The sequence below is a fragment of the Erythrolamprus reginae genome, chromosome 1 (assembly GCF_031021105.1).
Source record: "Erythrolamprus reginae isolate rEryReg1 chromosome 1, rEryReg1.hap1, whole genome shotgun sequence".
In the NCBI taxonomy this organism is placed as follows: Eukaryota; Metazoa; Chordata; class Lepidosauria; order Squamata; family Dipsadidae; genus Erythrolamprus; species Erythrolamprus reginae.
Genome location: NC_091950.1, coordinates 279,317,524 through 279,340,178, shown reverse-complemented (window position 1 = coordinate 279,340,178; position 22,655 = coordinate 279,317,524). Strand labels below are relative to the sequence as shown.

The following is a 22,655-nucleotide window of genomic DNA, read 5'->3' as shown; positions in this document are numbered from 1 at the left end:
CAGCCCCTGGCTTCTGTGCCGCTCGTCCCACCCACCGCCCGTATCCAGCAGAAGCTGCTGGAGTCAAAGTGCTGGGGTGGGGGGCTGTCGGGACAAGCCGCGCACAAAGGCCGAGGCGAGGCTGAGCAGGAGGAGAAGCCAACCAGCGAGGCGGTGGGCTGGGAGCCGCAGGCGAAAGGAGCTCGGGCATCGGAGCGTGGCGCCAGGCATTGTTCTCCGGACCCCGCCCGCTAAGCCCCGCGGTGGCCCTTTCCCTCTCCAGGCTGCGGGCGGGGACCGGAGAACAATGCCCGAGCTCCTTTCACCTGCGGCTCCCAGTCCACCGCCTGTCTCCTGCTGCCCGGTTTAGCCAGGACACGAGCGGCGAAATGACTTGGAGGAATGTGAAGCTGAAACCGGCCGGTTTCAGCTTCACATTCCTCCAAGTCATTTCGCCGCTCGTGTCCTGGCTAAACCGGGCAGCAGGAGACAGGCTTTGAGTTTTTGGCTGCGGGGGGAGAAGTAGGACTTTCCTAACTCCCTCGCCCCGCAGTCAAAACTCAAAGCCTGTCTCCTGCTGCCCGGTTTAGCCAGGACACGAGCGGCGAAGTGACTTGGAGGAATGGGAAGTCCAAACCGGCCGGTTTCAGCTTCACATTCCTCCAAGTCATTTCGCCGCTCGTGTCCTGGCTAAACCGGGCAGCAGGAGACAGGCTTTGAGTTTTGGCTGCGGGGGGAGAAGTAGGACTTTCCTAACTCCCTCGCCCCGCAGCCAAAACTCAAAGCCTGTCTCCTGCTGCCCGGTTTAGCCAGGACACGAGCGGCGAAGTGACTTGGAGGAATGGGAAGTCCAAACCGGCCGGTTTCAGCTTCACATTCCTCCAAGTCATTTCGCCGCTCGTGTCCTGGCTAAACCGGGCAGCAGGAGACAGGCTTTGAGTTTTGGCTGCGGGACGAGGGAGTTAGGAAAGTCCTACTTCTCCCCCCGCAGCCAAAAACTCAAAGCCTGTCGGTGGCGGCGGAGAAGAAGAAGCGAAGGAAGCGCCGGAGTTTTGGTGTGGGGTTTTTTGGTCCCTTTCTCGAGGCGGAGCGGCAAAGAAGTGAGTGGGGGGGGCAGGGCAACCCTCTAGCCTGCCCCCTTCCCAAGCTTCTTTTTATTCATGAGCTGAAGGGAGAGGTGGCAGCGAGGAAGCCGGCGGGGGAGGGGCAGGCTAGAGGGTTGCCCTGCCCCCCCCACTCACTTCTTTGCCCCTCCGCCTCGAGAAAGGGACCAAAAAACCCCACACCAAAACTCCGGCGCTTCCTTCGCTTCTTCTTCTCCGCTGCCACAGAACCCGGCAATCTGGACTGGACCATGGCCTCCCTGCCCGGGACCGTACCGAGGATGATGCCGGCAATCTGGAGGCTATGGTCCAGTCCAGATTGCCGGGTTCGGTGGCGGCGGAGAAGAAGAAGCGAAGGAAGCGCCGGAGTTTTGGTGTGGGGTTTTTTGGTCCCTTTCTCGAGGCGGAGCGGCAAAGAAGTGAGTGGGGGGGCAGGGCAACCCTCTAGCCTGCCCCCTCCCCCGCCGGCTTCCTCGCTGCCGCCTCTCCCTTCAGCTCATGAATAAAAAGAAGCTTGGGAAGGGGGCTGGCTAGAGGCTGGACACACACACACCCCTTTTCCCCTGGGGAAGAAAGCCGAAAAGCTCGCCGGCCCGGCACGGGATTCCTTGGACAAGAATGCGCCGCCCGTTCTTTTTCTCCCTTTCCCGAGTTTCTTGCCTCCGCAAAGCGGTTCCTTAAAATGCCGCTTCGGCCAGGGAGGGTGGGGGGACGCCGCATCCTCCCCCCTCTTCATGGGAACGAAAATTTCCCCGGACTTGCAACCCCAACCAACGAAGGAACCAAAAGCGGGGGAGGGGAGGAGCGCCCCGATTCAGCGGCTGGCACCGGGGTGCACACGCTGCCGCGGATTTCTCCTTCTCTCCCTTTGCCCCGGCTCGGCTCCTTTCGATTTTGTGCTACTTTGGGGGGTGGACATGGGAGGAAGGGAGGCTGCTAGGAAGGCGAAAAAAAGCGTGGTGGAGAGAGAAAAAATGAAAAACAACAACAATCCAGGGAACTTTCAGTCAGGCTGGGCGTGTTAAGGGAGCCCGTCCGGAGCTCGCCTCGCCTTTCTCTGTGCTCCCCACCCTGCCCCGCCAGTCCCCTTCCCAAGCTTCTTTTTAATCATGAGCTGAAGGGAGAGGCGGCAGCGAGGAAGCCGGCGGGGGAGGGGGCAGGCTAGAAGGACCCCCCTCCATTCCCTCCCTCCCTCCCCGTTTGCGCCTTCTTTTTCTTTTTTGCAAGGGCTCACCCCGAGAGATCGCGATCTCTCTCTCGCCTGAGGGGGGGGTGTCTCCCCCCGGTTTATCCCCGTCGCCCGGCTTCTTCTGGCGAAGTTGAGGGGGGGGCGCCTTCCTTCCCTCCCACCCCGCCCCTCCCTCTCCCAAAGCCCGGGGTGTGGGGGAAAGGAAAAATCAGGAAGAGGCCGACGTCTGCTTTCCACCCCCGGGTGAAGTTCGCCTTTGGGAAACCCCATCTTCCGCTCCTTGCTGCTGCTGCGCTACCGAGCAGATCAGCTGCTCGGCGGCAGAAGGAACCTTCCTGGGGTCTTCCCCGCCGCCCACACGCAAACCCCACCATCTGCGCATGCGCGGCCATGAAAAAAGGGCGCGCATGCGCAGATGGTGTTTTTACTTCCGCAACGCTACTTCGCGAAAACCCGCTCGTTGCGAGGGGTCCTGGAACGGAACCCTCGCAATAATCGGGGGATCACTGTATTCTATTCAGAATATTAGCAAAGGAACAAGAATGTACATTTTCTTTTTTCTTTAAATAGGGTCTCTTTTTGATAAATTGTATATAATCAAAAGTGGTGTTTATTTTGACAACAGCTTCACTATTCAGCTGTGAGCTACTCAAACTGATACTGAGTACTGTACTTCTATCTTGTTACAGTCCTTGTCAAACATTAAGAGTTTGCCACTATACAAGGAGGATTGCTTGTCTGTTTCTATTTCCAATTCCATAAACACATATTGACGTGGGAGTATTCTGCCCTAGAAAATGTGTCAGAGAGTTGGGGAAATTTACAGCTGATTGGTCTCTATCTGATGTAGAAAGCTTGTACACAGTGTATATCTATGCACAGGGCCGCCATCAGGAATTTGGGGGCCCCGTACAGCCTAAGTGTCTGGGCCCCCCCTCCCTTCTTCCTTCCTTCCTTCCCTTTTTCTTTCTTTTTTCTCTTTTGGTTTTTTCCCCTTCCTTCCTTCCTTCCTTCCTTCCTTCCTTCCTCTTTCTTTCTTTCTTTCTTTCTTCTTTTTATTTCTTTCCTTTTTTCTCTTCTTTTTCTTTTCCCTCCCTCCTTCCTTCCTTCCTTCCTTCCTTCCCTTTTAAATTTTCAAACTGTCTTCTTCATATTCCTGGCTGAGGAATTCTGAAAGCTGCAGTCAACTGTCTTCAGCCATTGTCCAGCCCTGTGCTACGGACCCCTCCCTCCAACCCCTGAAGAGGCTGGGGGCTTCTTTCCAAAGCCAGTGGCAGTGATGCCAGAACCCCCTTCCCTGAGGATGGGAGCGGGGGGGGGGCTCCACTGGTCTCCCTCGACAAGACCTTCCGCAACACATCAGCCCTGCTGGGCAGGCCTCTTAGCCCCACCAAAGAAATGGGGGTTAAGGAAGACCCCCACCCCCCACCTTGCCCCAAACACTGGCACTCTGCATAACCCATGCGGGGGCTTTGGCTTCCCCTCTGCAGAACAGAAGCTGGGGACCTCTCCCTCCACATACACCGGATCCCTATGGCCCATCCGAGGGCTGGCAAAATAGGTGTGCCCCCCCCCACCTGCTTTTCTCTCTCTCTCTCTCTCTCTCTCTCTCTTTCTCTCCCTCTCTTTTTGTCTCTCTTTCTCTCTCTACTTTTCTTTCTTTTTCTCTTTTTCTCTCCCTTTCTCTCTCTTTTTCTCTTTTTCTCTCCCTTTCTCTCTCTTTCTCTTTATATCTCTTTCTCTCTTTTTTCTCTCTCCCAACCTCTCTCTTTCTCTTTCTATCTCTTTCTCTCCCTCCCTCTCTCTTTCACTTTCTCTACCTCTTTCTCTCCCTCTCTCCCCTTCTCTCTTTCTTTCTCTTTCTCTCCCTCTCCCTCCCCCTCTCTCTTTCTCTTCCTCTTTTTATCTCTCTTTCTCTCTTTTTTCTCTTTTATCTCCCTTTCTCTCTTTCTCTTCCTCTTTTTATCTCTCTTTCTCTCTTTTTTCTCTTTTATCTCCCTTTCTCTCTTTCTCTCTCTCTTTCTCTCCCCCTCTCTTTGTCTCTTTCTATCTCTTTCTCTCCCTCCCTCTATCTTTCTCTTTTTATCTCTTTCTCTTTCTCTCTCTCTCTTTCTCCCCCTTCTCTCTGAAGTGGGGAGGGCCGGGTTGGCACCAAGGGAGCTCGAGACGGGGTGCAAAAGCAAACTACTCTGCCGGCCCGGGCCCACATCGGAAGGAAGGAAGGAAGGAATGGTAAAAGGGGCGATCAAGAGAGGAATGGGTGAATGAATGGACGGAGGGTGGGAAGGAAGGAAGGAGGGAGGGAAGGGACAGGAACAGAGGAAGGGTGCAAAGGAAGCAAGGAAAGGTGTGAAAGGGGAGAGTAAGAGAAGAAGGAGTGAAAGAAGGGAATGAGGGAGGAAACAAGGGAGGAAGGAGAAGGAAAGCAAGAAATGGAGGGAGGGAAGGAAGGAAGGAAAGAAAGAAAGAAAGAAAGAAAGGGGGAAGGGACAGGAACAGAGGAAGGAAGCAAGGAAACTTATGAAAGGGGAGAGTAAGAGAGGAAGGACTGAAGGAAGGGAGGGAGGGAAGAAGGTAGGAAGGAGAAAGAAAAGAAGAAATAGAGGAAGGGAAGGTAAAAGAGAGAAAGAAAAAGAGCAAGAAAGAAAGCAAGAAAGAGAGAAAGAAAGAATGAAAGAGAAATAAAAATAGAGAGGGGGGATGAAAGAAATGGAAGGAGGGAAGGAAGGAGAGAAAGCAAGAGAAAGAAAGAAAGCAAGAGAAAGAAAAAAGAATGAAAGAGCAAGAGAGCAAGAGAGAAAGAGAGAAAGAAAGAAAGAAAGAAAGAAAGAAAGAAAGAAAGGCAACTTCAAAGAAAGGCTCACTGAGCATCTCTCACTCTCTCTCTCTTTCTATCCCTCTTTCTTTCTCTCTCTTCCTTTCTATCTCTCCTCTTCCTTTCTCTCTCCTCTCTCTCCCTCTCTTTCTACCCTCCTTTCTCTTCCTTCCTTCTCTCCCTCCCTCCCCTCCCTCCCTCCTTCCTTCCTCTCCATTTCTCTTTCCCTCCCTCTCTTTCCCTTTTCTTTCTTTTGGTCCACTTCTCTCTCTCTCCGCTTCTCCACTTGGCTCCCCCTCGCGCCTCGCCCTTCCCACCCGGCCACCCGCGCGCGGTTACCAGCAGCAGGAATTCGAGTACTGTAAGCCCAAAAGAAGCCATTGGCTCCGGGCGGCGTTCATGGCCCCCCCGAACCCCCGGCCCAGCACTTCCGGAAGCCGAAAGGCGCGGCTCTCTTGCCCTTGCAATCCTCAGGGGGACACAAGGCAGGCGGAGAAGCCGGCCGGGCTCAGCCCTCTCCCGGCTTCCCCAATTCCGCTTCTCCAACAGCGCGGCTTGGCTTCCAGAGGGCTGAGCCAACCCCGCGGTCTTTCCTCCTTCCGCGGCTGCCATCGGGGCTCCCTGCCTGTCTGCCGGCCTCCCTGCCTTCTTTCCTCGTTGGGGGTGGGAAGAAGGTGCGGGCTGCAGAGGCAGAGTTTGTCTCAATCGGAGTTGGGGAGTTTTTGGCGGGCACCGGGCCCGGGCCCCCCCCATTTTCCAATTTGGCCGGGGCCCGGGACGCCGCTCCCCGTAATACTCGTCTATCGGCGGCCCTGTCTATGCATAGCAGAGTTGGGCAGCTGCCATTCTCTGGAAAAGCTGGAAACTGGGTTATAAATTAGCCATCAGCATGATTTAAAAAACACCTCAAAGAACCAAATATTAATGTCTTTAGTGACCGTTCAAAGTTACAATTGCATTGAAAAAAATGTTTATGACTGTTTTGTCACATGACCGTTGCATCAAACCCATGGTCATGTGATCAAAATTCAGATGGCCGCAATGTCCAGAGGTCATGTGATCAGCTTCTGTGACCTTCTGACAAGCAAAGTCAAAGGGGAAACCAGATTCACTTAACAATCATGTTATGAACTTAACAACTTCACTGGTTCACTTAACAATTGCGTCAAGAAAGATTAAAAAATGGGGCAAAACTCATAAGAACATAAGAACAGCCATGCTGAATCAGGCCAAAGCCCATCGAGTCTACCATTCTGTGTCACACAGTATGTCACACACCAATTGTCCATGGGGGATCTTGAGCAGAAAGAGAAGGCAAGACCCTCCCTTTCCCTTGACCCCCAACAAGTGGTACTCAAGGGACTCCTGCCTGCCTCAACCAACATAGAGACGGCACTTGGATATCCATTTCAATAACCATCTATATGCTTGACATCCATGAATCTGTTTAATCCTACCTTGAAGCTATCAAGGCTGACAGCTGTCATGACCTCTTCTGGAAGTGAATTCTCATTTAGCAAATGTCTCACTCCATTGTGATCATACATTGGCATACTACCTGTATGCCAAGCATTTATATTGCCTCTCTTGCACTGTTACAGGGTCACTGATCTGCCATTTATGTCTATTTTATTTTTTAAAAGAACCTAACTTTGGTTTTCTAGTAATTTATTGTGGTCCTTTCTTCTTTACAATACATTGCAAAAATCTGTAATGTCCTTTGTCCCAACACTGAGACAAAGGAGTTGTATCTGTATTTTTTAAAGCTTCTTCTATCCACCCCTATGATATTATTGTTTTTATGCAGTGTCCATAATTGTTGTAAAAGAGCTTTTTAGGATATCTAATTCAATAGCGTTTTTAAAAAAGAAAATATATTCTTCATCTCATTCATTCTTCATCTCATTCTCATTCTGATTTGTAAGTGCTGTTATCCCTGTATATCAGATTGACCATGGATTTGTGGGGGGAGAAAATGATCATCTCTGACAACAGAAATATTTTTATTTTTATCATCATCTGATACTATTTAGTCCAACTTTTATTTGATAACTGAGAAGCTTTCCTTTTGATTATAAGAAGGGCATTATAGACATCCTTAAAGGTTTGATTTGGAATTATCTAAAAACTGCTTACAATTGTTTTATTTATTTGTTTGTTTGTTTGTTCGTCCAATACATAATACATATTGAAGAGAATAGACATGTAGTAATATATATAAAGAAAAGGATAGAAGAAAAGATATAAAAATAGAGAAGATATATGAAAGGAAGAAAAGATATATGAGATAAAGGAGAGACAATTGGATAGGGGATGAAAGGCACACTAGTGCACTTATGTACACGCCTTACTGACCTCTTAAGAACCTGGAGAGGTCAATTGTGGATAGTCTAAGGGGAAAATGTTGGGGGTTAGGAGTTGACACTACTGAGTCCAGTAATGAGTTCGACAACTCGATTGTTAAAGTCATATTTTTTACGGTCAAGTTTGGTGCGGTTAATATTAAGTTTGAATATGTTGCGTGCTCTTGTGTTGTTGTGGTTGAAGCTGAAGTAGTCATTGACAGGCAGGACGTTGCAGCATATGATCTTGTGGGCAACACTTAGATCATGTTTTAGGCGTCGTAGTTCTAAGCTTTCTAGATCCAGTATTGTTAGTCTATTGCAGGAGAGGCGGAGTAACGACACGGATACAAGAGCTGGATTTAAAACTGGGTCATTTTTATTAACATAAAGTTGCATGATTTATTAATTAAATTAGCATAATTAGCATAATTAACTATGACCCTAACAAGGACCCGCAGGGTCAAACAATTGCTTCCGGGGCGGAAAATGACGTATAATAAACTTCCGGGGCAACTATGGGCGCAGCTCCATGCTAGTCCAGGTGAGGGGCCACGCCCTCACCTGAGACCTTGCCATGCACTTGCATGTGGGAGGTCCCACCGGCTAACCCTTAGAAGGGGAATTAAATGGGTGGGACCCAAAGACAGGTTCCCCCCAATTGCTCAGGTCGCCAATACCACAAGCCTTTGGATAGAACCTGTCAATGATCCCCAAAGATGCCCAACGGAGAACACGCAGTTGCTAAACCACCACCCAGTTTTCTGCCCCTAACCTGCCTATCCAAATGACCAAAGGTAAGCCAATTAACCTAACAGGTGCAAGCACCCCATAACCGCTTATCCTTCTCCACAGTGTGGAATAGGCGAAAAAACGGTCATGGCTAAAAGGCCAGACCGCCAAAAATTCCTATTCGGCCCCATAGGGCGACCCAGAATAGCACACTGCAAAATAGGGAGGGCGGGCGGGTGTCTGCTCTCGATGACTGGTCCGAGCGAAAAGGCTGAGCCCGGGCCTGCCTGCCCTTTTATAGGGCTGGCAGGCCCCGCCCGGACACGTCATCGATCAGGCAAGACTTCGGCCGAAAACAAAATGGCGGCTACGCCATGTGCCTCATGTGCCTCATGTCTGCCCGAGCCTCCAGCAAAAGGCGCCGGTGAGTAAGGACCACCAGCGCTATTTTCGTAGGGTATTCTGTTTCTGTTCTTTTTTAAGAGCATCCATGGAACAGCTGTGTGCTTATAGGCTAGTAAAATCCTCTTGATGCCATATTGGGCAGGCAGACAAATAATTCTAAGTCCAGATGGAAGTGTACATTTAGGAAGTTTGTATTAGTTTTTTTATCATGACATTTTCCTTTAGTTGTATTATTATTATCTGAAGCTTCAGGCTCATAAGTAAAATGATCTGTAAATTGTTTTGAAACCCTATACCATCTTCTTCTCTGATGTTGTGCCTCACCTGAAATAAATGTAACTGCTACAGTATTGCTGTTTAAATATGGGTTCCTTAGGGCTTCTTCCAGTAATCCAATATGTTAAATTTGGCTACCCACATACGAAATGGGTATTTTTCCAGAATTCTTTCTGGAAAAGAACATTAACATTGTTCATGCTTGAAACAGACCTTTGTCTATTTTCCTCCCACCCGAATCCTGCATGAATAACTCAAGCAATTGTTCATCAATTGTGTTGTTCATCATTGTTAGCTGCTTAAAGATCCAAATTACAGAGTTTCCACAGTGAGAAAGCTGTGTGTGTGTGTGTGGTCATCAAGATTGGATCTGAGATTAGACAGGAACAGAATTGTTTTTGGCAGGATTTTTTTTCTTTTTCGTGTGAGACATAGTGAATGGAGAGCTGAGGACTATTAATTAAGCTTTCCATCTGCTCTTTATTAGGGTTATTTTCATTTTCTTCACACCGCAATTCCTCATTATTCCAAGATACTGGTCTTACAGATACTGTATCTGTTATCTGTCTGGAGATGCTTTAAAGCAGCGTTTCCCAACCGGTGTGCCGCGGCACAGTAGTGTGCCGCGAGACATGGCCAGGTGTGCCGTGAGAAGCTCCAGCTGGGCGGGGCGCTGCTGGCGCCCCTGCCTGAGTGTCGTCCTGTGGATGGTCTTGGGCTTCACAGTCGCTTCCTAGTTCCCTCTCCTCCCACCGCCTGTGTTTCCCGCCGTCGCCTCCCACCAAGCCGTCGCCCGTTGCCGTGGGTTCCTCGAGTGGGAGCTGCTGCTTCCCTCCGTCCAGCTCAGCCACGCTGCCGTAGAAAGCACAGAGGTTATTGCCACCGCTTCTGCCTCCACTCAGGGAGCCACCGTGGTCACCGCACCTTTTCCTCTCGCTCAGCTCAACCACGATGGCTCCCTGAGTGGAGGCAGAGGCGGCGGCAATAACCTCTTGGTGGAGGGGAAGCGCTGACGGGCTCTCCTTCTTCCCCACCCCCGCGCTTCTCTCCCCCCCTGGCTTTTGCTTCGCCCCATGATTTCCCCGCAATTTCATCCAGGCCACCTCTTGTCTCCTTTTGAACTGCGGGGAAATCTGCGGGCGAAGCAAAAGCCAGGGTGGGAGAGAAGCGTGGGGGTGGGGAAGGAGGAGAGCCCATCAGCGTTTCCCCTCCGCCAAGCTGCCTGCTTGTCCTCGCGCCTCGTTGCTACCTCCTGCCTTTTTCCAGGGGCCTTTGGAAGGTACCCAGGGAAGGGGGGGGATTGGGGGTGGCTGCAGCGGCTTCTCGTCCTCCTCATCAGGCTGCTAACGCCCGCCCGGCCCCTCTTGCATGCAGTCCCTTCACCGAGCGCTTTTTTCTTCTCACAGCTGAGGCAGGATTTGGAATGTCGGAGGTGTGTGCGTGCGGGCTCCGCATCCCCCTGCCACCCGGAACATTTAAAATAAGAAAAACCTTCGCCTGCCTCCGCAGAGAAGAAAGGAAGAGAGAGAAAGAGAGAGAAAGAGAGAGAGAGCAAGAGAGGCAGAGAGAGAGAGAGAGAGAGCAAGAGAGACATAGCAAGAGAGGCAGAGAGAGAGAGAGAGAGAGAGAGAGACAGAGAAAGAGAAAGAGAGAGAAAGAAAGAGAGCTAGCAAGAGAGAGAAAGAGAGACAGAGAAAGAGAAAGAGAGACAGAGAGAGAAAGAGAGAGAAAGAGAGAGAGAAAGAGAGAGAAAAAGAGAGAGAATGAAAGAGAGATAGCAAGAGAGGCAGAGAGAGCAAGGGAGAGAGAAAGACATATAGGGAGGGAAGGAGGGAGAGAGAAAGAGAGCAAAAGAGAGAGGAAGAAAGAAAGAGGGATGGAGAAAGAGAAAGAAGGGAAGGAAGGAAGAGAGAGAAAGAGTGAGGGAGAAATAGAGCGAAATGGAGGAAGATTTTTTTTTTGTCAAAACTTTTCTTTAGCCACCCCCCCCTCCGGTTCAGTGTTCCCCAGGATTTTGAAAATGTGAATAATGTGCCGCGGCTCAAAAAAGGTTGGGAAACACTGCTTTAAAGCATTACCTTAGTTTCAGAATGCTGGAGAAGTACCAAATATTCAGCTGTTAGCTAATGCTTGGTGTCAGAGCTTTTCCTATCATGCTTTTTAACTTTTGTTGTTATAGCAGATGTTGTCTTGTAGCCCATTTTGTCCATTAATGCAAGCAGGATAAGAAAATTTTAAAATCCTTACTTACACAGGACATTCCTGGAGTTAAATCTGTTTTCTGGTATAGAGCTGATTGCAAAATAAATAAATAAATCTAAGATAGAGGAGGACTGCTTTCAGTTTTAAACCTCGGTACGCCCATATAACACCAACACTCTGTGTGCTGCATTGGCTACCGATTCGTCTCCAGTCACAATTCAAGGTGTTGGTTATCCCTATAAAGCCCTACATGGCTTAGGGCCTGACTATTTAAGGGGCCATCTCCTGCCATATACCTCCCAGAGGCCTATTAGATCACATAGAATCGGCCTCCTCCAGGTCCCCTCGATTAAACAATGTAGGTTGATGGGACCATGGGGTAGGGTCTTTTCTGTTGCCGCCCCAGCTCTATGGAACCAATTCCCCCTCAATATTTGTACCGCTCCCACTCTACTGGTTTTTCGAAAAACTGTTAAAACCTGGCTTTGTCGACAGGCCTGGGGGCTGTGAAGTCAACATCAGACATGCCCAAATTACATTTGTTTGGTATGTATGTTGTTAGATTGATTTGGGGTTTATAATGGGTTGTTAGGGTTATGGGGCTTTATTTACTATTGTTGTTCAACTTCTTTTTATTATTGTACTACTGTATTGTTTTTTATTGTTGTAAGCCGTCCTGAGCCCTATGGGATTGGGTGACATCGAAATCAATTAAATTAATTAAATTAATAAAATAAAATAAAATAAAATAAAATAAAAAAATTAAATTAAATTAAATTAAATTAAATTAAATTAAATTAAATTAAATTAAATTAAATTAAATTAAATTAAATTAAATTAAATTAAATTAAATTAAATTAAATTAAATTAAATTAAATTAAATTAAATTAAATTAAATTAAATTAAATTAAATTAAATTAAATTATTGTAGGTTAAAAACTAAAGTTGAGTGGATAAAAGAAAAATGTTAATGTCCCAGGAATGTGCTGTACCATCTTAAACGTTTCTTTGCACAATGCCTCAAAGTCATGAATCTAAGCTACACTAACATAAACACTTGTGATAAAATTGCCTTGACTACTCTTCCCCATAGGTAATATAGAGAGACGGGGTAGAGGATGGGGTTAAGTTAAAGTAATCGATTAAAAAATTGCTGATATATTGTGTCTTCTCTCCCCCAACTTTCTTTGATTAAATAAGATATAGAATATGGGGGGATATCACAAGAGGAGGGCAAGAATCCTTGGACCTACTTACAAATTTCACAGTTGCAGTATAGCCACTGCATTATAAAACCCCTGCTTGGAAGCATCTCCAGATTCTCCTGTGTTATTCACAGCTAACCTAAAAATCACTGAACAAAGTAGATGCGAAAGACAGATCCTGGAGTGCAAAGTGGGGATAGCATTCTAAAGAACCTGCCCAATGTTCTCAGCAGAGAAAAAGCATTAACTGTATTCAAAACAACGTCCTATTGAATAAGACAGGTCTTACTTCACAGATTTATCATTTAACTAACCTATTTGATTTTATTTTGGCATTGTATGTTTTTATTTTTGCTAGTCATTGACCAAATAAACAACAGCCCTAATAATGTTCACTTACAAAAGGAAGTAAACTTAGAAAGGGAGAATTAACCACTGGGTAAACCCCAGAATCAATGAACAAACCCAACTTTTAAAAATATTGTTTAAAAGCCCAAAGTTATTGGGAAAAATTAAACTTTTAAAAATATCAATAGTGGTATAATTGTAGAGAGAGTGAATAATAATAAGGCAAGCCTGAAAAAAATTAAGTTTGACATGATATAAAATACTACTAGAAATTTAAGAATGAGAGGATCAATAAAGAGACAAGAGAATACAAAATAAGAAGGATGTTTAGCATAGAGATAGCAGAAGATATTTAAATTTTAATTTGCAAAAAAAAGCAGTAGAGCAAGTGAAGAGAAAAAATTATGGCGAAACAAGCAAAACTAGTACAATTACATTCTTTATACTATATCAAAACATTTCACTATTGCAATTGTGAAATCTAACAATCTAAGAATAAAATTCCAGAAATAAAATGCAAACAAAAAGGGAGCAAAAAAGGCCCTAGGAAATACTCTTTAGTAGGACTAAATATGCACAAAGATGCATGTTTATTGAGCTAATAATTAAAATTTAAAAATCAGAAGAAAATTCTTCTGATTTCTTCTCTAAATCAGAAGAATCAAACATTTTAGAGACTTCATAAGAAAATTAATAATGGCATGGGGAAAATAGAAATTAGAAAAAAAAAGAGAAAATAGAAATTTTTATTGAAGGAAAAGTAGACAGGCCAGTTTTAAAAAACAGGAGAACTTATTGTAGAAGAAGAAAAGAAATAACAACAAATAAATACAGATAAATAACATTTCAAAAGGGTGACTGGAAGGAATAATCTGTAGAAACTGAGACTGAATTGAAATGAGAAAGTTTGACAGTCTTCTCTTACATAACTACAAGCCTGAAGGCAACATGAAAGAATATTACCAAGGTGGGAAGACAGAGCAACAACCTGGTGAAATACTGTATGAGTTTTAAAAAGGGTTAAAAACAAAACAAAACAATAAAAACCTAATTAGCTTCATGAAAAAAAAGAAAGTGAAAAGGAAAAGCAAGCTGATAACAAGAAGAAAGTAATATCATCTATAAAAACAGGAAAGTTACAGATTGTAACTTGCAGAATAAATAGAACAAAATTGCTCTTAAAACTTTTAAGATTAGAAACACCACATCCTTCGTCCTGCTCAAAATATGCTCCCTTTTCCTTAGCCAATGATTCAGAAAAGTATCCTCCCATAAGTGGGTCTGATTTCATTTGATTAAAAGTGCTTCATTCCTAATTAGTACTCAGTACAGTATTTAACATGAAAAGCTTTTCAACAGCTATTTTGCTAGGTGCAATGAAGGCTTTTGACAGAGTCAATTGGTTATGTCTAATTAACAATATCATATTTTGGAGATGATTTTAATGTATTAATTTATCAGCAAAAGAAGCACTACTCAATTTAATAATTACAATGCTAAATATGTTGATATAAAACAGGGACACATCATGACTGTCCACTCTTTTTCAATGTTGTTACAATATCATTATAGCCATTGCTTAGAATATTCAGAAAGAATCAATAGAGCAAAGAAACACCAATTGATCATAAAATCTATACTAATAATCTGTGATTGGTATATTTTTAATCAATCTTCTTAAAGCAATGCAATAGTTTTAGAAGATTAGCCCCCCCCCCCCGCTTTTTGAAAGTTTGCAGAGGTTAAAAATAAATTGTATTGCTGCACAGTTAACTATGCACAAATTATCTGGCTTTGCATTACAATTTTCAAGCGTTAACTGCTTGGGAATTAAAATGACTAAAGATGTAAAATACTTCATCCATAGAATTGTTATCCAGCTATTAAATGACTAATTCAGATATTACAATAATGAAAAGCACCATGTCTTTCTTTACTAGCAAGATTGAGTACTATGAACAGAATAGCAAGACCTACCGGTATATTTTTCTTCTTTTTCTACTACCATGTAAGGTCACAATAAGAAATGGGTAAGTCTACTGGATAAATATATATACATGGAGGGAAGATGCCAAGATACAATACAACTCTCAATGATTCTGGGCAACTCACAATAATAAAATTATAATTTATTCCTTGATAGTGAAAAAGGAGATAGCTTCTCCCAACTTTACAATGGTATTTATAGAATTTTTATTTGAGCGGCAATGGAGCTAGGCAATGTCCAGTAGCTGAAAGATTGTTGTTTTTTGTTGTTGTTGTTCCTCTTCTTCCTCTTCCTCTCCTCCCTCTTCTCCTTTTCCTTCATCCCCTTCTTTTCCTCCTCCTCCTTTTGGATTTTTCCAAGAAAGGCAACTGATTCATATGTTAAATTGTTTTTATGTCTATATGGGAAAAATGGGGACATATCTGGCACCCTAACCATATTTTATTTATCCATTTTAATACCACATTAAAGCACCATTATTTACTTATTTATTTTATTTATTAGATTAGATTTCTATGCCACCCTTCTTGACAGACTCATAGACTATTATGAGGTAAGAATCAGTGGCTGAACTTCCACTGCAAAGACCAGGTTCCAATGCAATGTAAGTCATGGAAGCTCTTGAGAAGTCTTGGTGCTAATCCCTTTCTTTTAACCCAACCTATTTTATAGGGCAGTAAGGGCAAATGAAAGAGGGGGTTCCAGATTGAGTTTCTGAAGAAAGATGAGAGGGTCATATAATAAATAGTACTACTGTATATTTTTTCACTGATAAATTTAAGGGTTAATTATGATAAATCTAATATATATTTGTGATTATATATTTGTTCCTTGATAGCAATCACACTGATGAGAATTGATTAAATGATTCATACTTCAAATAAAGCAAGAAAAATTAGAGTAGAATAGAGTAGAGTAGAATAGAATAACAGAATTGGAAGGGACCTTGGAGGTCTTCTAGTCCAACCCCGTGCTTAGGCAGGAAACCCTACACCACTTCAGACAAATGGTTATCCAACATTTTCTTAAAGACATATGGTGCTGGAGCATTCAAAACTTCTGGAGGCAAGCTGTCCCACAGATTAATTGTTCTGTCAGGAAATTTCTCCTTAGTTCTAAGTTACTTCTCTCCTTGTTCAGTTTTCACCCATTGCTTCTTGTTCTACCCTCAGGTGCTTTGAAAAATCGGTTGACTCCCTCTTTGTAGCAACCCCTGAGATACTAGAACATTGCTATCATGTCTCCCCGGGTCCTTCTTTTCATTAACCTAGACATACCCATTCCCTGCAACCATTCTTCATATGTTTTAGCTTCCAGTCCCCTAATTATCTTTGTTGCTCTTCTCTGTGCTATTTCTAGAGTCTCAACATCTTTTTGCATCATGGTGACCAAAACTGAATGCAGTATATGAAACCTTTTGATTTTATTTATATATGAATTGACTGCAATTTCTCGACAACACTAGCAAAAGCAGAACGTGCAAAACCTTTTTTTCTCAAAATGGAACCAGTCAAATATAACCTAGAATTCGATTCCAAATATTAGCAAACAAAATCCTGTGATATCTAAGTACAATTTGGGTTTTTTAAAATGCCTTTGAGTCAGTCTTGACTCCTGTAAACTCCAAATAAACTCCAAGTTTACTTGGTAAGGTTTTTGGAAGTGGTTTGCCCTTGTCTTTTTTTCTAGGGCTGAGAGAGTGTGACCAGTTGAAGATCATATAGCAGGCCTTGTGCTTAAGGTGGGAGTGGAATTAATGCCCTCCTCCTTTCTACTCTACTCTGATGGATTAACCACTATATGAAACTGGCTCTTTTTCTAGCTATAACAGCACTGTTTTTCAAATGAAATTAGTCATACTTGAACAACTCACCTATTACACAGAAAGGTTTCCTTGCAAATCGCAGTCTTCCTTGCCATCCACGATATCTACAACAGCAGCCAGCTGACCAGATGCGTATGATAAATTCCAAACCAAAGACAACGATCATCACTGATTCCTAGGAGGAAATGAAAAAAAGAGGCAGCTGGTGAAGTCAGCCGAGAAAACAGAAGCAAAGGAATTAATACATCATTCCTACACCGTTTGTTAATCTTGAAGCAATATTTATATTTACAGCATTTATCCTTCTCCGTTTGTTCGTTTCTTCATGTCAGAAGCATCACAATTAAAACAAGGCCTACTAAATGGAATAAAATATAAAATACAAGTTAAATAGAACTTGCTCAGAAACTAGTAACATGAATTGCATTCTGTCATGCCGCCACGAGATCCCTAAATGTGCATTGATCAGGTATACATATGTGGTGTCTGCATGCAGGGGTGGGCTGCTAGCTGAAACGCTAAATTGGCCTCTCTGCGGTGGGTCGTGAGTGCTAGCAGGGCCAGCGCGATTTTGCTTCTGCACCGGTGGAGGTAGCAAAATCGCACATGGAGGCATGGAGCCGCAGGTGCGCCAGTGTTTCGGCATGTGCGGAAACAAAAAAAAATCTGCAGCTCCGTGCGCGATTTTGCTACCTCCACAGGTTTAGAAGCAAAATCACGCTGGCCCTGCTAGCACTCACAAGTCATGGCGGCAAGCCCAATTTAGCATTCTGGCTAGCAGCCCACTCCTGTGTGCATGTCACCACAATCGCCAAGGGTGCTATTTGTTCAGAGTGTCTCTGAATCTTTATTTATTTTATTTATTTATTTATTGGATTTGTATGCCGCCCCTCTCCGCAGACTCGGGGCGGCTAACAACAGCAATAAAACAGAATATAAAATAATCCAATACTAAAAACAGTTAAAAACCCATTATATAAAAACCAATCATACATACAGACATACCATGCATAAAATTGTAAAGGTCTAGAGGGAAGTGTATCTCAGTTCCCCCATGCCTGGCGGCAGAGGTGGGTTTTAAGCAGCTTTAGAAAGGCAAGGAGGGTGGGGGCAATTCTAATCTCTGGGGAGAGATGGTTCCAGAGGGCTGGGGCCGCCACAGAGAAGGCTCTTCCTCTGGGCCCCGCCAAGCGACATTGTTTGGTTGACGGGACCCGGAGAAGACCCACTCTGTGGGACCTAACTGGTCGCTGGGATTCGTGCAGCAGAAGGCGGTCCCTGAGGTAATCTGGTCCGGTGCCATGAAGGGCTTGCCATCTTGTACTCATGTGTAATCTATTCAACAATTTCCATACTTCCCAGCTTTCACCAGCCCCAATGCTATGTCCTCCATGTCATAGGAATTAAGATCTGTTAGGACCTTAACTCCAGAGGTTGATGGACAGAAGTCTTAATCATTTAAAAAAAAAACAAAATATTTATTAAAAAAAAACAGAGATAAAACAAATAAAAGACTGTTTCGAGGGATAGGAGAACATATGCTTCTTACATCATGGAGGTTAAGAAGAAGAAAAAGAGAAAGAGAGAAAAGAAAAAGACACAAGAGGAGGATCCAATAAGACACACTTGTTAACTGTTTCATTACTAAATGTCTCTGAGGGGCTGCCAATATACAGCGTGACACTCCATTGGTTCCATCCATTGGTTCCATCCACACGCTTCGGATGCGCCTGCCTTTCTTACAGCGAAGACAGGCGGCACCTTCCCGAAGCGCTCGGTGAAGCCGCTGGGGGAAGGGCTGGGCCATTTGCCACTTCTCTCCACTGTAGGAGAGGCAGGAGCAACCAAAGCAATGTTCCAAAGCGGTCTCCGGGAAGCGACCGAGGGAAAGGCAGTCGTCTGCTTTTCCTTCAGCTCGAAAGAGGAGGCAAATGCCCCGCCTTCCCCCAGCCGGTTAACTTGAAGCGCTCGGTTAACCAGCTGGGGGAAGGCAGGGTAGTTGCCGCTTCTTTAGAGCTGAAGGAAAGGCAGACGACTGCCTTTCCCTCGGTCGCTTCCCGGAGACCGCTTTGGAACATTGCTTTGGTTGTGCCTGCCTCTCCTACAGCGGAGAGAGGCGGCAAATGGCCAGCCCTTCCCCCAACTGCTTAGCTGAGTGCTTCGGGAAGGTGCCGCCTGTCTTCACTGTAGGAGAGGCAGGAACATCCGAAGCGCGTGGGGAAGTGGCTGTGGGAGGCAACAATATTCCTAAGCCAGTGAGGTGGGGGGGCGGGGGGCGAGAAGATAGAAGCAAGAATCCACCACCCCCACTTTACCAGCTTTCCCCCCCTCTCCCCGCAAGCAAAATAGCCAGCCAACCACTCCAATGCCGCGCTAGAGGGAAAAAAAGCTGGTGTGTGTGGGGGGGGATGGATTCTTGCTTCTGTCTTCTCAATACCCCCCCACCCCACCTCTCGGGAAGAGAGCGACAGGAAAGGACGCGGTTTTCTTCTGCCGGGTCGAGGACAAAGCGGGTGTTGAGGGCGGCGGGCGAGCAATTTGTCAGTGGCGAGAGAAACATTTCAGCGGGGAGAAAACCCCAAGCTGAGAGTGCCTTTTAAAATCACTCTCCTCTCAGCCTCGGCAAGCTGCCGAGAAGTGGGGTTTTTGGAGTGGGGAGGCAAAAACGCTCAGAATGTCACCACCGAGGCATTTCTCCAAGGGGCGGGGGTCCCTAAACTTTCCTTTAATCCCAGCGGACACAAAGATGGGAATGCGTGGTCCTCGCCAGCCACTCATCTGCGGGGCTGCCCCGCGCCAAGGCAGAATTAAATTCAACAACCAAAATATTATATTTTTAAAAAACATACTTTTTTGACAGTTTGTTTGCCTTTTAAGACATCTGTCTGGCTGTGCCTAATGTCAGCAATATAAAGTTTTGCCAGGTGAAAAATCTTTTGCCAGATTAACTATGGATCCCACTGAAGAAATTTTAAAGAATACTCAAAATGATTCTTCATTTGCTTTGTAACCTTAAATAAAAAAACAATACAGTATTGACTCTGTAATTTGTTGTTAAGCAAAAGCATTGTTAAGTGAGAATCACCACATTTTACTCAATCCATGACATTTCCTAGCTCTAACAGTGATGTGCAAGCTAGGAAAGTACCGGTACATCTGAAGACATGTGTAATGTTCTGGTTATGGTTAACTGTGTGGCAGAAAGTGGACTCTGGGTTTGTTTTTCCTATTACAGTAAGTGAGGTTGAATGTACCATATATAATTTTACAAGAGCTCTCTCTCTTTCTCTCTCTGTATATACACATACAGTATATATAGTAGATAATTTACAGTATATTTTTGTGTGCCTGTGTGTAATATTTATTTACACATATGGCATATATACATAGAATTAAGTATATTTTGGATGTTCAGTAATAGTAAATATAGAGGGAAATTGTATCTCTTTGAGGCAAGGAGAGATCAAGTATCCTAACCCTAACCCAAACCAGCAGGAGCAGGGGATTGAGGTAAGTACCTAGGTATTTGCATTTTTTTGCCTATACCTGCCTTGGGGGGATATATACCTGTTTACCCTCTTTTAAACTTACAGAGCTAGTTTACTGGCTTTCTTTGAAATAAATATTCTAAAACATTTAATCTACTGATGCCTCAATTGATGTAATTTTATTGGTTTCCATTTTTATAAGTTACCAGTAGCCGCTGCAATTTCCACCCTCGACTTATACAGGGGTTTATAAATTTTCCCAGTTTTTGTGGCAAAAGTAGGTGCCTCGACTTATAGTCGGAGCAACTTATACTCGAGTATGTACGGTATACCAGACTGGGCAGGCATATTCGCCTGCCAAGCATCAAAGAGCTAAAGCTATTGTTTTACGGACTCTTGGTTTGGCACCCTAGGTAGAGCTCATAAATTTTCGAAGGATGTTATTTTGTCCACTGACCTTCATTTTAGTCCTGTTAGGGCCCCTACCTAGAGTTACCTCGTATTATTTACGGCGGCAGCAATGGTCCAATAATATCCTTTTCCTTATAATGTACAGCTTCCTGGCTAATTTGCAAAGATAGAAAGGTCATGTCTGAATTTTATTTTATTTATTTATTTATTAGATTTGTATGCCGCCCCTCTCCGTAGACTATTTATGTATGTATGTATGTATGTATGTATGTATGTATGTATGTATGTATTTATTTATTTGATTTGATTTGTATGCCGCCCCTCTCCGTGGACTCGGGGCGGCTAAGAACAGTGATAAAAACAGCATGTAACAATCCAATATTAAAACAACTAAAAACCCTTATTATAAAACCAGACATACATACAGACATACCATGCATAAATTGTAGAGGCCTAGGGGGAAAGAATATCTCAGTTCCCCCATGCTTGACGGCAGAGGTGGGTTTTAAGGAGCTTACGAAAGGCGAGGAGGGTGGGGGCAATTCTAATCTCTGGGGGGAGTTGGTTCCAGAAGGCCGGGGCCGCCACAGAGAAGGCTCTTCCCCTGGGTCCCGCCAAACAACATTGTTTAGTTGAAGGGACCCGGAGAAGGCCCACTCTGTGGGACCTAATCGATCACTGGGATTCGTGTGGCAGAAGGCGGTCCCGGAGATTGATTGATTGATTGATTGATTATTTATTTATTTGTCAAACATGTATAAGATAGCAGGTATAAATATTAACATGGACATGAATGAAGGAAATGAATACAAATAAATGGGGACAGTAGGACAGGGACAGTAGGCACGCTGGTGCGCTTATGTATGCCCCATTACAGACCTCTTAGGAATGGGATGAGGTCCATGGTAGACAGTTCAAGGTTAAAGTTATGAGGGTTTGAGGATGTAACAACAGGGTCAGGTAGAACATTCCAGTCATTGACCACTCCCTTGCTGAAGTCATATTTTCTGCAATTGAGTCTGGAGTAGTTGACCTTGAGTTTGTATCGATTGTTTGCCTGTGTATTATTGAGGTTGAAGCTGAAGAAGTTGTTGACAGGTAAGAGGTTGTAGCAGACAATTTTGTGTACTATGCTTTGATCAGTCTGCAGGCGGCGCAGTTCCAGATTGTCCAAGCCCAACATTTCAAGCCTGGTGGCATAAGGGTTTCTATTGTGAATAGAGGAGTGAAATACTCTTCTCATGAAATTTCTGTTGGATTTGGCCTTAACTGGTTATCACAATAGTATCGATCCAGCTCTATCAGGGCTTCAGTTAAAGGTTGTTCAATCTCCTCAAATGTTCTTTCCTGTACGGCCATTGCTCGATCATCAGCATACATATAGTTGTAAGTATCTACAGGGAGCGGCTAATCATTGGTGTAAATATTAAAAAGAATTTGACTATTCTACACACTATTAACACACTATTCATTTGATTCCTCCATCTATTTCACCTCCTCTGGAACTCCACAAAAAACATGTGGTTCTGAAGCAGATGCCTAATAATATTTGTAAGTTTAAAATCTTTAGCCATATAAACTTTCTGCTTCAGTCGTCTAAGACTGATGGTATCATATATGTCTGTGAGATCTCTGAATATGATTTCTGTTACGTCCATCTTTGATGGATTCCAAATGCAGGAGCTGTTTGGTGCAACTTTTGGGGAGGGCAAGATTTTGTAGGTATGGCACAAGAGAGAAATTGGATGCTCTGGGAATGCCCAGTGGTGCAGAACTTTTGGCAAAAAGTGCAAGAGGATATTAATAGGATATTAAATATAAGATGGACGATTACTAAGGAAATGGCAGTATTAGTAAAAAGTAGTGAGATGGGAGAATACAGAGAAATAAAACAAGCAGCAATAGAAAGCGCTCAGGCGGTAATAGTCTTGGGGTGGAAAGATGCGACAAAATGGACAATGCAAAATTGGTATAGGTATATGGTGGACCACATTCAATTCGAGATTATGGATAAAAGGATGAATTCGATTAATGAAACTGATTTGCAACAGCTGATGGGGCGATGGGACAAGGTAAGACGATATATGGCGAGTAGGATCCGAGACCAAGCTATAAGAAACAAGTTGGAATCACTCTATAATATGTAAAGAAACATTTCACTCTTGGGTTTCAATGATTTATACAAGATACTCCCAACTGGTGGTGGGGTATGATTGATTGTCTGGTGGTGGGATCACTGAGCACATGTTATATGTTGTGTGTGTGTTTTATATTATAAAAATCAATAAAAATATTAATAAAAAAAGAGAAATTGGATGGTAGTTCTTAGGGTTATTGGCCTCTTTACC

The 22,655-nt window shown here is 44.3% G+C and overlaps 1 protein-coding gene across 2 annotated transcripts in view; it reads right to left on the bottom strand.

Annotated features, from left to right (window-relative positions):
- KCNQ5 (potassium voltage-gated channel subfamily Q member 5) overlaps window positions 1–22,655 on the bottom strand; it is a 408,684-nt gene that overhangs the window by 76,371 nt on the left and 309,658 nt on the right. For both annotated transcript variants that reach the window (XM_070733060.1, XM_070733061.1), the window contains exon 3: window positions 16,457–16,583. In XM_070733060.1, coding sequence (XP_070589161.1) covers window positions 16,457–16,583 — 127 coding nt within the window. The remainder of the gene's footprint in view (window positions 1–16,456; window positions 16,584–22,655) is intronic.